The sequence below is a fragment of the Acomys russatus genome, chromosome 19, assembly GCF_903995435.1.
Source record: "Acomys russatus chromosome 19, mAcoRus1.1, whole genome shotgun sequence".
Taxonomy (NCBI): Eukaryota; Metazoa; Chordata; class Mammalia; order Rodentia; family Muridae; genus Acomys; species Acomys russatus.
In genome coordinates this window covers 18,972,581-18,985,837 of record NC_067155.1, presented here as the reverse complement: position 1 = coordinate 18,985,837, position 13,257 = coordinate 18,972,581, and the positions used below count along the sequence as shown (strand labels likewise).

The 13,257-nt window shown below is 54.5% G+C and overlaps 1 protein-coding gene across 1 annotated transcript in view; it reads right to left on the bottom strand.

Annotated features, from left to right (window-relative positions):
• Positions 1-1,488: 1,488 nt before the first annotated feature.
• The window catches only part of Wdr87 (WD repeat domain 87), a 17,904-nt gene continuing 6,135 nt past the window's right edge, over positions 1,489-13,257 (bottom strand). The window contains exons 4-8 of the mRNA XM_051162055.1: positions 7,586-7,848; positions 3,454-7,004; positions 3,188-3,402; positions 3,001-3,142; positions 1,489-2,886 (exon numbers count right to left, since the gene is read on the bottom strand). Of these exons, the coding sequence (XP_051018012.1) occupies positions 1,489-2,886; positions 3,001-3,142; positions 3,188-3,402; positions 3,454-7,004; positions 7,586-7,848 (5,569 nt within the window). The remainder of the gene's footprint in view (positions 2,887-3,000; positions 3,143-3,187; positions 3,403-3,453; positions 7,005-7,585; positions 7,849-13,257) is intronic.

Sequence of the window (13,257 nt, the reverse complement as noted above, 5' to 3'; positions counted from 1 at the left end):
CAGAGATCTGCCTGCCTCTGCCTCCCGAGTGCTGGGATTGAAGGCGTGCGCCACCACCGCCCGGCCGACAAAATACTTTGAAACACACACATAATACCAACCTTGAGGGCATTTCACTGTGCACTAAACTGATGAAGAAGCCAAGATGTGGGGGCAAGGCTATTAGATTAAAAGTCAGAGTTACAGAAACATGGGCCAGGAGGTGGTGGTGGTGGTGGTGGTGGCACACCTTTAATCCCAGCACTTGGGAGGCAGAGGCAGGTGAATCTCTGAGTTCGAGGCCAGCCTGGTCTACAGAGCGAGTCCAGGACAGCCAAGGCTAACACAGGGAAACCCTGTCTCAAAAAAACAAAACACAAAAAGAGAAATGTGGGTAGGTAGCTCCTGCGTGCACACTCTACCCTGCCCTATTGCAGCTGCTGGAGCCCATGGGACAGGGGTCCCCACATTCACCGGAATAGGCATATCTAGTTATAGCTCTTAGGGTGACTTGGGGACACTTTCATTACCGTGGTGGAGTTAAAACACTACATATTCAGGGAGCCAGTAAGACGGCTCTGCAGCATGTCAAACGCTTGCTGTCAAGCCGAATGATCCAGCTATGCAGTGTGATCCTGTCTCAGAAACAAAACAAACCCTAATACATCTGCTGTCCAGTTTTCAAGTCCTTAGCAAGTGGCGCCATCACCAGGGGATAGAGCCCTGTCCTCCTCCACGCCACCAAACACTAAGTGGGAAAGTGCTGAGTCTTCCCTAAGTATTGTTTATTTGTTTGTTTGTTTGTTTTGAGACAAGGGCTCGTTATGTGGCCCTGGCCGCCCTAGGTAGACCAGGCTGGGCTCGGAGTCACAGAAATAAATCCGCCTGCCTCTGCCTCCGCCTCCGCCTTCCGGGTGCTGAGATTACAGGCTCGCGCCACGACGCCTGGCAGTCTTCTCGTTTTAAATCTCACCTTTTCCCACACTTAACCACACTTGTCATGGTAACACAAGCATCTTTTATTTTTGTGCCAGGGATTGACTTTCCTCTGTTGTTTAGGATAAACTGTGGAAGGTGAGGGCGGAAGCGGGCAACGGAGGCTCTTAGGCCTCCTCACAGGGCATGCACGCAGGCACCATTGGCTTCGGGGAAGTTCCTCCCAGCCCCCCCTCACCCCTCCCCTACACTCAGACACGTGACTGGTTTCCATGGTGACATCTGAGCAACAACATTTGGGCAAAAGGGACACTTCAAAGTTTGTTGCAAAGGAGAACCGTCTGTTAATTCCACCTACAGAATCCGGCTTCTAACGCTGGGTGGGTGGGTGGGAGGGCAAAAAAACAAAAACCAAGGAACGTTGCCGGTGCTCCACCTCTGCGTGGGTCCTGGAGGTGAAGGTCTGGTCTCTGAAGGCCAGCCCTTTCTCCAGCCCAGTATGAAAACCCCTGACCGTTAAGGCGGCCCCAAGCCAGGGCGCGGGAGCCGTAACGTGGGTACGCCATTCCCAAGTTAAAGAGTGGGAGCCATAAGGAGAGGCGCTTTCTTGAGGAGGTGAATATCAGCTTGAGGCAGCCTCTTCCAGGCTAGCTCAAGGATTCCGTACTTGGCGATGCCTTTGGGACGGAAGGTGTGCACGTTGTTCCGTTCGGGGAGCGGGATGACGCCCTGGAACTCCAGAGGGATAGGTCGCGGGTGGGAGCCACCGCAAACCAGGCAGTACAGCAGCCGCTCCCCGGGCAGCAGCTCCGTGGCCTCCAGGGCCTCGCGGGACACGAACTCGCGGCGTGGAGGCTCTTCTCTCAGCAGCAGGTCCTGCAGCAGCCTCTGGATCCGGGGGGACTTGATCTGGTACAGGTCCATGAGCTGGTGAAACTTCTCCATCCATGTAGCCGCGTCTTTGGCGTAGCGCTGCCGCAGCATCAGCAACACGTGGTAGAGCGCCACGAACGTCTCCCACGGAGGTGCCTCTTCCTTCGTTTTGGAGCTGGGCTTTTTCCCCAGCTTAGGCAGTTTGGGATACCTGCTTTTACCTTTTAGATCCCCGAAGTCCTTTTGAAACATTAGTGCCAGGGTCTGTCTGTCTACAGAGGAACGGGGGGCACCGGTTAAAATATCTCTCGTGGTAGGATGGAGAGACTGAGTCTCCACTTCCTCAACAACACTGGACAGCTGATGTAGGCGCGCGCTTCTGTACGGCTCGCCTAGAAGATGCCAGTGTAGGGCCTCCGGGTCTGTGACCCTTTTGGTAGCGAATGGGGACCCTGGGGTGGTGGGGACGGCTGAAGGTTTCAGCCAGCTCTCCTTTCCCTTTATGGGAGGGATCACTTTCAGATGTTTGGCGCTCATGGGTTCCCTGCCGGGTCTGGGCGCGCCCCGAGAGTCCGCGGCCTGTTTGTGATGGTGCACGATGGTTTTAAGTATCGCCAGGTGCAGCCACTCCAGGTCTCCCGCTGAGGTGAGGTCTTTGAGGAGCTGGCACAGTCTGTGGAAACTGTCTCTAGGGAGCTCTTCGCCGGCCGCCATCTGCTCTAAGACGCAGTGCAGCCATTCTACGTCTGAGATGCCTACCCCCGAGTGCCGGTCCTTCGCCAAGGTCTCCGAGGGCCGCAGCCGTCGGGCTGTTGTTGGTCTTACCAGAGAAGGGTGACGACGCTGCACAATCCACCTCAGCCTGGGTGGCGGCGTTGCGTGCTGGAGCTTGTGAGCGTGCACGGCCCTTCGAAGCATTTGAGACGTGAGTGGTGTTAACGTGTCTGTCGGTTCGTATGCTGAGATCGCACCCACTTCCCTTTCTTCTTCCATCAACTTTGTCTTCAGGTATATCTTGCCTATCTCAAGCATGGCGGCCTTCTCTTCCGCCAACACTGGCTTTGCTTCTGGCGGAAACGGCGCCCTCTTTCCCACCTCCTCAGATACGAGGCCCGCCTCCTCAGATACGAGGCCCGCCTCCTCGGATACGAGGCCCGCCTCCTCGGATACGAGGCCCACCTTCTCAGATACGAGGCCCACCCCCTCAGATACGAGGCCTAGTTTCAGGAGAGGGCTTTTCGGAGTTTCCAGCCTTATACTGCTCCCCTTGAGCTCGGGGATTCCTTGTCCAATGGGAGGGAACACTTCCTGTCGTGCTAGGGCCTTCCTTCTTTCTTCCTGTAGGATCTTCCTTCTTTCTTCCTGTGGGATTTTCCTCCTTTTTTCCTCTATTTTAGGCTTTTCTCTTTTTAACGCCACCTCTTCCTTCCTTGCTTTTTCCACTAAGGGTCTCTCCTCTTCCTTTTCTATGTCACTCGCCCTTTCTACGCCTTCCTCAGCCATGCCTTCTTCAGTCTCTTCCTCCTCCTCTTCTTCCTCCTCCTCCTCCTCCTCCTCTTCCTCAGGCACTTTCTTTTTCCTCTTTTTCTCTTTCTTTTCTATCTCCTCCTCCTTCTTTTCTTCCCATTTCTCTAGTCCCTTGTCTTTCTCCTCCCTTGCCTTGACCGTTTCCTCTTCTTCCTCCTCTTCCTCCTCCTCCCTCTCCTCTTCCTCCTCCTCCCTCTCCTCTTCCTCCTCCTCCCTATCCTCCTCCTCCCTCTCCTCCTCCTCTCCCTCAGACAAACTCTCTTCCTCCACTTCCTCTAACAGGCTCTCTAGCGCCTGAGCAAAGCTCTCTTTCCTTTCTACCTCTTCCAACAGGCCGTAAAACTTTTCCATTCCAGGGAGAGGTTCGGTCACTGCTTCTCTCCTCTGCCACGACTTTTTGAAGACCAGAGCTCCCTTGTCTGCCCCAAGAGTCCCCTCCTCCTCGGCATCGAGGTCTTCATCGATCTCGGGGAGCTTGAGCTCCCAGCGGAAGCTACGTTCTTCCTCGACCAGTTTTTGCTCTTGGCTCCTCAGTTTTCGCATCTCCTTGGCCAGACTCCTCTCCTCCTCGGCCAGCTTCCTCTCGTCCGCGGCGACACCCCGCTGCTCCTCAGAAGCGTCACCCAACTCCTTGGTGTCCAGTCTGGCCTCCTCCAGACTCAGCCTGGCCTCCTTAGCAAACAGCATCTGCTTTATCTTGGCCATCTTGGTCTCTTTCTGTGTCACTTTCCTTGCTTTCTTGACTAGTTTTTGAAGCTCCTTTAAGGAGCTACTCGTTTGTGCCGGCTCCTTGGAGACCTCTGCCTCTTTGTACAGCTTCCTGGAGGCGCTGGCTAATTTCCTTTTTTCTTGGGCATGTATCCGCTGCCCTCTGGTAAGCTCCAGACTCCCCCTGGCCTCGTCCTTTTCCTCCATAGCCAGCAGCCTGTCTTGGTAGGCGGTGAGCTCCTCCTCCAGCGCAGGCACTCTCTTCTTCATCAGATCGGCTTCATGCTTAGACAGCCTTCTTTGCCTTGGTCTCTCGTCTTCCGCCCCACTACCGGGGATCAGCTCTGCCTCACCTGCCAGCAGCTGCCTCTCCTTGGCCACCCTTTTCATTTTGTCAGTCAAGGCCATCCACTCCTCAGTGAGCTCTGTCTGCTCTCTGAAGAGGATACTTCGCTCGATGGTTGTCTTGAGTTCATCGGCGAGCTGCATCTTCTCCTGGGCTAATTTCTCTTGCCGTTCTGCCAGGAACATGTCTGCCTCCATCACCTTCCTCTGCTCTTCGATCAGCTTCTCCCTCTTCCCCATGAGGAGCCCCTTCTCCTTCTTCAGCTTGTCCAACAGTCTGGTCAGTTTCTCCCGGGCCGTCTCCAGGTTGCTTTTTGCCTCCTGTGCTTGCTCTCTCTCCTTGAGGAGCTTTCTTTGGTTGTCCTGGATGGCCACTTCCCTTTCGGCCAGTCTTTGTTTTTCCAGAGCCAGCAGATGCTTTTCCCGGGCCAGAGCACCTTCCTCCTGGGCCAGTCTTCTCTTCTTCGCTTCCAGCTCCTTCCGCCTCTGAGCCAGCCTCTTCTTCTCCTGGGCCAGTTTTTCTTTCTTCTCTCTGAGTGTCTCCTTCCTCTCCTCTAGCTCCTTCTCTTCTTCGGGCGTCCGGTCTTCCTTCTCGGCCAGCCTCTTCTCGTCCTCTACCAGCTGCTCCTCCTCCTGGGCTAGGCTCCTCTCCTCCGAGGCCAGCTTCCCCTCGAGCCAGGCCAGCTCTTCCTCCTCCTCAGCGAGCTCCACCCACTTCTCCTCCAGTCTCTCGGTTTCCTCATGGAGTTCGTCCTCCTTCCAAGCGAGCTCCCTCATCTCCTCTTCCAGGATCCTCGCCTCCTCTCTCAGCTCCTTTTCCTTCAGGTCCAGACTCTTCTCCTTCAGGATCGCGGCTTCTATCTTCCGGGCCAGCACTCCTTGCACGTCCGCCACTTTCTCCATTTTCTTGGCTATGGCCTCCTCTTCGCGAGCCAGTTTCTCGAGCTTCCTGGCCAGTTTCTTCTTTTTCTGGGCCAGTATCTTGGCTTCCTGGCTTAGGAGCTCCTCTTCGCTGGCCAGGCGCGCCTGCCTCTCAGCAAGGCTCATCTCTTGGCTGGCCTGCTCCCCTTCTGCGGAAGAAGCCTTCCTCATGTATTCCTGGGCCAGTTTTGCCTCTTCCTGAGCTAGCCTTTCCTCTTCCTGGGCCAGTTTCTGCTCCTCTTTTGCCAGCAAGGCCTGCTCCTTGGCGCGCTCTCTTTCATCTTTGGCTCGCTGCCACTCTTCCCTGGCCTCCCTCTGCGCCTTTTCGATCTCTCTCTGCTCTTCCAGAAGCTCTTCTTCCTCAGATTCCACCTCGGCCTCTTCGAACAGTGGGACTATCAAATCCAGCTCCTTCTGGGTTTTGGTCTTCGAAAGGTCTTCCCAGATCTCTTTCCAGTCATCCCAAGTTAGCTTCCTCTTCCTTTCTTTCTCCTCGCTGGCCGGCAGTTTCCCTTCAGCCTGCAGTCTCTCCTGCTCTTCAAAATACTTCCTGTCCCATTCTTTCTTCCATCCTTCCCAAGGCACTGCCCTCTGACTTTGGGCCTGGTGCCACTCATCCCAGGCTGTCTTCCATTCCACCCAAGACAGCTTCCTCTCAGGCCCCGCTGGCTGCTGTTCGGGTTCAACCACTACCTCCTTTCTGGCCTTTACTTCCAACACCGGCATCGCAGCAGGCTCTTCCCCTCCTTCTCCTCCCCCTGGTCTCTCTCTGTCTTCAGAGACCGCCATCTCCTTTTTAGCTTCCTTCCTTTTCTCCTTCTTAGCTTTTTTCTTCCTCTCGGGTCTTTCCTTCTTGACTGCCTCATCCAGGTCTAAGAAAACAACCTCCTTTTTCTTGGCCTTTTCCGGAGCCACGGGCTCTGCCTCCACCTCTTTTTCCAGTGTTTCTTCTGCAGCCGCCGGCATCTCCTCCTCGCTTATGGCTGCCTCAGCCTCTCTGATTTCTTCTTCACCAGTAACACCTGGTTTTTCATCCTGCCAGGGTACTCCCCTCTTAGTGTCCGGGGGACCGCCTATCCTTTCTCCCTCCAACAAGGGGCAGATTTCCTCAAAGACTTCCCAGCTCGGAAGATTATCCATCAGCACCTCTGTAGCTGTGGCCAGCAGTTCAGTGTTCAGATCCTTCTGCATCTTTGGCTGGGAACCAGCTATCCTTAGGTTCATGAGCCGACAGAGGTCATCCCGCCACTCGCTGTCTATAGAGAGAACCCGGCCGGGTCTCCCCGAGATGCCCCTCCCAGAGGCTTTCTGCTTTCTCCTCGGCGGTGGAGGAGGTTCCGTGACCACGGGAGGCAAGATTTCCTCAGCCATGGCCTCAGCGTCTGCTTCTTCTTCTCCTTCTTCTTGCTTCTTCTTCTTCTTCTTTTTCTTCTTCTTCTTCCTCTGCTCGCTGGGTTTGGAAGCTTTCTTTTCTCTTTTGTCTGCGGCTTTCCGCTTTTTCCTCAGCTTCATGGCCACAGAAAGGTATTCCTTAATGATGTTGTCTTCTGAGATCTCAGCATCCTTTGGGCTCGTCAGGGGGCTACCAGCTGAAGACCTGGCGTAGGGGGTTTCGGCTTCGCGCACCTCACTTATCTCCTCTACAGGAGCGGCCTCTGGTTTCTGCTCTTTAGCTGCCTCCTTCAGCTTCCTGAGACCTCGCAACAATTTCCGGACTGTTGGGGAGAAAAAAACCAAGAGATGGAGCTGAGAAAGGCATGGTGGGTAAATGGAACCATTACTAAAGAGCACAGAAAAGGCTGTTCTTGTTTGCCTGTTCTTTTTTTTTTTTTTTTTTTTTTGTCTTTTCGAGACAGGGTCTCTCTGTGTAGCCTTGGCTGTCCTGGACTCACTTTGTAGACCAGGCTGGCCTCGAACTCACAGCGATCCGCCTGCCTCTGCCTCCTGAGTGCTGGGATTAAAGGCGCGCGCCACCACGCCTGGCTTGTTTGCCTGTTTAGTTTGTTTTGCCTGTTGTTCTTGTTTGCCTGTTTGGTTTGTTTTGTCCTTTTGTTTTTAAAAAGGCATTGTCCTTGGTAAGCATGCCTCTGGGTTGTGCCTCCTCAACTGAGGGGGTGGGGGTGGGGTGGGGAGGGAGGGGTCTGGACCTTGAGGTTCTCCAGACGGTGTGTGGATGCCTCCTGAGAGACATCTTCTCCAACTCAAGCTCTCCCCTTGTCTTTCTACCTCAGGACGGGCTCCAGTCCTAACTAGCCTTTCTCTGAAGGAAACATGGGCCTGGTTGCCTCACACATACCCCGTTTTTTGCCTGCTGACCGGACTCGTCTTTGCCTCTTGATGGACTTGACTTCAGGTTCCTCAGGGGCCGAGTCAGGCAGCCAGGAGAAGACCTTATGAGGTGCAGTACTCGCCGGGAGTTCAAAAGAAAAATCAAGCCTCTCTTTGGCCATCGACAGATTGTCGCTTAACCACTGCTCTATTTGATTCTTGAGGATTTGGATGTCTGTGGGCCGCATCCCCAGAAGATGGTCCAGGGACTCCTCCCCAATCATCTCCTGCCTACGAAAGTCAAGGAGAGGAAGAGCTAGCTGCGTTAAGTCAGGCCCAAGTGGGGAACAGGAAGGAGAGGACTGCGGGCAGTGAAGACCTGACACAGAAGCCAAAATGAAGAAAGAAAAAGCCTAGAGAGCCAGAGGGCAAGGCTGTGCTGTGCAGGGGAGGCTGCAGAGGGAGAGAGCAAGACGGAAGCCGGAACTCCAAGAAGTTAGGCAGCCTTTGGTGCCCAGGCAGTGACAGGCCCGTGGAAATGTCTGCTTGGACTCCGGGTTTTGGCCAAAGAAGGACAGGGGCTGTTGCTTGGGGACCCGAATCCTGGGCAGCAGCGAGAATGCCTTCCCAACCAACTCGGGGTCCCCGGGCACAGCGTGTGGAAGCTCCTGTAGCATTGGCGACTTCCCAGCCTGGGATGCGATCCTTTCACAGGAGCACCCCGCGGAGCAGCGCAAGCCGTCGCGGGCGAGGATGTCTCTGCTGCCCCTTTGCTTCCCGGGAGGTGGCGGGTGTGGCGCTGCCTGAGCCTGGCACCCTTTCTTGTAGCTGAGGGTTCTTTTCCCTTGTCTCAAGCCAGGCTCCTCCCTTGTGTGTGGGAGGGGGGTAAGGGGGCATCAAGAGCCCTGGGCCCCTCAGCCCCTAACTCTGTCCCCAGCTCCCTCTTTCTTTTGTCCTTGTGTTTCTTTTTCTTTTTCTTTCTTTTTTTTTTTTTTTTCGAGACAGGGTTTTCTCTGTGTAGCCTTGCCATCATGGACTCGCTTTGTAGACCAGGCTGGCCTCGAACTCACAGCGATCCGCCTGCCTCTGCCCTCCCGAGTGCTGGGATTAAAGGCGTGCGCCACCACGCCCGGCTTTGTCCTTGTGTTTCTTTCAAAGGCACTTGCTGGGAGCCCCATCTCCAGGGGTGCTCAGCTTAGGACAAGTGTGTGTGTGTGCGTGTGTATGTGTGCTCACACTTGCACGTGGAGATGCGCGACTGTTGTTCCTCAGGCACAGCCTACTCCCCAGCCCCTGCAGGGTCTCACTGACCATCTGTGGCTCACTGACCTACAAGTTGGCAAGGTAGGATGGCCCACAGCTAGGATTACATGAGTTCACTCTTTAAAACATGGGCCCTGGGGATGGGACTGATGGCCTCGCGTGGGCACAGCAAGCGCTCGGCGTATTTCTGGTTGACTACGGGGTTCCGTGTAGCCCAGGCTGGCCTCCAATGCCTCCTAGCCCAGGCTGGCCTCCAATGCCTTCTAGCCCAGGCTGGCCTCCAATGCCTTCTAACCCAGGCTGGCCTCCAATGCCCTTCTAGCCCAGGCTGGCCTCCAATGCCTTCTAGTCCTGCCCCTGCTGCCTCCCAAGTGTTGTGCCACAGCGTGTGCCATAATTTCAGCTTGAAGTGTTTTCTAACCCTTTACGTCCATGTGGGGGTGAGGGTGGCGTGTGTGCTGCGGCGTGCATGTGCAGGGCAGTCTTCTGAGAGTCTGTTCTGGCTTCTTGCCACGTGAGATCCAGGAATTGAACTTCAGACTTGGCAGCAGGTAACATCAACTGAGTCACCTCCCCAGCCCCCAGATTTGATTTTTGTTTTGTTTCTATTTTGGGTTTTGGAGACAGGGTCTCTCTGTGTAGCCCTGGCTGTCAATGGAATCCACTGTGTAGACCAGGCCGGTGTCTGACTCATAGTGATCCACCTGTGTCTGCCTCCCAAGTGCTGGGATTGAAGGCAGCCCGGCTCCCCAGCTTCGTCGTTGGTTTTGTTTTCTTGAAGCAGGGTTTCTCTGTGTAGCCGTGGATGTCCTGCAGCTTGCTCCGTAGGCCAGGACTACTGAGCTCAGATGTCGACGTCGACGTCGCCACCACTCCCCAGCCCAGCCTACTTGGCCATCACGCTCTCATGAGAGCTGTGCTGGACAACATGAAGGGTGCCTAGCCTTCCTCACCCCCCTCTCCCTCCTGGGCCACTCATGTGAGAGCAGGAAAACACAAGACGTAAAGCTAAAGCAGTGACACATGCCTGGAACCTTTCTTGGGAAGCAGAGGCAGGATTGCCAGGGATTCAAAGCCGTCTTCAGCTTTGTAGTGAGTCCAAGGCCAGCCTGGGCTACATAAACCCTATCTCAAAGAAACACAAAAACAATAGAACAACAGGGCAATAAGATGGCTCAGGGGATAAAGGCGTTGAAAATTATCCTCTTGACTTCCATCATGTGTGGAAAAATAGCATTAAAAAAAAATGAAAAAACAGCCGGGCAGTGGTGGCGCACGCCTTTAATCCCAGCGCTCAGTAGGCAGAGGCAGGCGGATCGCTGTGAGTTCGAGGCCAGCCTGGTCTACAAAGCGAGCCCAGGACAGCCAAGGCTACACAGAGAGACCCTGTCTCGAAAAACAAAAACAAACAAACAAAAAAATAGAAAACAAGGTAAATAAATAGGCTGTGTACCTATTAGCCGGCCCTAAGTACCAAGAGGAGGAAAACATGAAGTATTAGGGCAAGAGTGTTGACAGTTTCAGCAGAGTCAGCAGAGCACGGCCCTGGAGGAGGCGAGGAGTGTGCAGTGGGAGGTCCCCAGGAGAGATAAGGCTGAAGGGGGGGGAGTCAGGGAAATGGGGGAGACAAAGGTGGGAGTGGTACGTCAGGTTTGTTTGCCCCTTTGCCTTTTCTGTGACCTGGAGCCTGCTCTTCCTTCTTTTTTTTTTCTAAAATAAGAGGCAATCTAGCAGCCGGGCGTGGTGGCGCACACCTTTAATCCCAGCACTCGGGAGGCAGAGGCAGGCGAATCGCTGTGAGTTCGAGGCCAGCCTGGTCTACAAAGTGAGTCCAGGAGGGCCAAGGCTACACAGAGAGACCCTGTCGTCGAAAAACCAAAAAAAAAAAAAAAAAAAAAAAAAAAAAAAAAAAAAAAGAGGCAATCTGAATGTTCAGTAACACTGAGGACATTGCAGGATTGCTAGGTAAATTACATTGAAGTTTTTTTTCTCAGTTTTTCGAGACAGGGTTTCTCTGTGTTATCTTGGCTGAGCTGGCCTCGCTTCACAGACCAGGCTGGCCTCGAACTCACAGAGATCTGCCCGCCTCAGCCTCCTGAGTGCTGGAATTACAGGTGTGCGCCACCACGCCTGTTCCCGGAATTGAAATTTAAATAGTAACCACAGCTGCCTGGAACTAGAAGCACAAATCTCCGACACCCCGGGTTCCCTCAGTCAGCGGGACCATTGGCCCAGTTTCCTGCTGATCCTCAGTCCCACAGTCAGCGGCACCATTGGCCCAGTTTCCTGCTGATCCTCAGTCCCACATTACACTAACCCTTCCTGACCATAAGAGAACTGCCCGCCCGTGGGTTATGAAGTTCGGTCCGAGATCTTCCTTTCTGGAGCAAGACGCATCTGGCCACTCCTACTCACCCTGAGGGCTGCTGGCCAGAGAGCAGACCTCTGGCATCTCCGTGTAGCTCAGGCTCTCCCTGTCAACAGCTGGCCCCGCGGTGCCTACAACACCCCAGAGTGAGAACCTCTGCCCAGCTATGGTTCCAAAGCTAGGCTCCGAGCTTAGAGTGCCTGTGGTGGCATGTGCTGGGCTGCAGCAGCCCAGGCTTTGGGAAGAGGCCTGAGAGCCATGGCGCAGGAAGACAGGCTTTGGCCTCTCTTATTCGCCACACCCTTATGCTGACCAGAAGGATAATTGTCTTTGTGGAGAGACAAAGCAAAGGACTGTAACCCTTGGGGTAAGATAAATATAAAAAAGGTAGGGCCCAGTGCTGGGAGGGCTGGCCAGGATGTTACCTCAGCCAGCTGGCACCCCCTGTAGGGCTCTATCCCCTAGTGATTAAGGACACCTCTTACTGTGTGTGGCTTTAAGAAAGAAGAAATCTTTCGCTGTGGCAGATCGCCAGCTCAAAGTCGTGGACCCTGGTGGCTCTGTCCTCATCCCCAACCATCTATGAAAGCGACATTCCTCTTATAGGTGGTATTTTCCCATGACGACCTACCTGTGTACAGTGGTTGCCCTGGGAGACTGCAGAGGAGCTAAGAAATGTGAGTTAACCAGGTGTGGTGGTGCACGCCTTTAGTCCCAGCACTCGGGAGGCAGAGGCAGGCGGATCGCTGAGTTCGAGGCCAGCCTGGTCTACAAGGCGAGTCCAGGACAGCCAAGGCTACACATAGAGACCCTGTCTTGAAAAACCGAAGGGGGAAAAAAAAAAAAAGAAATGTAACTTAGCATGTGTGCAAGTCCTGGGTCCTACTTGCCCCCCTTGGGAAAGTCACATGGCTTCGTAGTGTCTGGTTGCAAGGAGGAGCTGGGGACGGTCCATCCTCCTAGGCTGATGGGATTGAGCGCTTAAATGCCTAACCCACAGTCCGTGCCCGGTGCATGGGGGTCTGCTTGCTGCAGGGTTTTTGGTTTTTCTGCCAGTTAATTTATTGTCAGGTGACTGAGGGCTCCCTGCGGGTGGGAGCAGCTTGGTTCTTCTTTACGGCAGCATCTGATCCAGAACGCACATTCTGAGCTGTCTGATGAAGAAAATGGTGAGAGTTTACATCTTGCTTTTCTGAGACAGGTCTAACCTGCAGCCCAGACTGGCCTTGAACTTGCAGCTGTTCCTTTCGCCTCAGCCTCCCAAATGCCGGTCTCATCCATTTCTATCAGACACCCAGAGGTTAAGCTCCACAACTGGGAACCAATTGGTTTTCATTTTGAAGGCTCAGCTGTGAGCGGCTTGTAGCACGGCCGAGATTGAACTGTTTTGGTTGTTGTCTTTGTTTGTTTGTTTTAGACAGACTGGTGTAGCTCAGGTCGGTCTCCCTCTTCCACTGCCGAGATTATAGTCAGAAACTGTTGCGCCCCATTTGCAATGGGCCAGAGCTGTGACCTCACTGACTCTGTCCCCATCCCAAGGTGGACACTAGTCTCCTCGCAAGGGCCGGTTGGCACAGTAGTCAAAAGCTGCGGGACCTCTGAGCTGCACTGCCTGGCTTGAGCCCCCACCTGCTGTGTGACCCCCCCGTCCCGTGACTTCTTTTCAACCCTATCTGCAAAACAGCCGCGAGTGACGGTGGTTCTGACACAGAGGCTACCCACGAGGCTCCGGAGAGACGGCAGTGTGTAACAGCAGCACTCTTCCAGAGTTGTGTTTGCAAAGCTGGCTGGAAGGCTCTGCAAGGTTTAATCATTAAGCCTGCAGCCTGGGCAGCTAGCACTGCCTGCAGCGCCCGGGGCCCACCTGTGTGCTGGAGGCTGCTGCACGCAGGGCAGGGATGCTGTGTGTGGCACGGTTCCAGCCCTGGCCCGGCGTGCACTGAGCAGGTGGCCTGTCGCTGAATGGGAGGTAACAGGCAAGCTTTGTTACCTCTGAGCTTTTCTCCCAAACTCATTCAGACCCGAGACCACGTGTCATAATGCGTAAGGAATCCTGTTGTTTCCCTTCC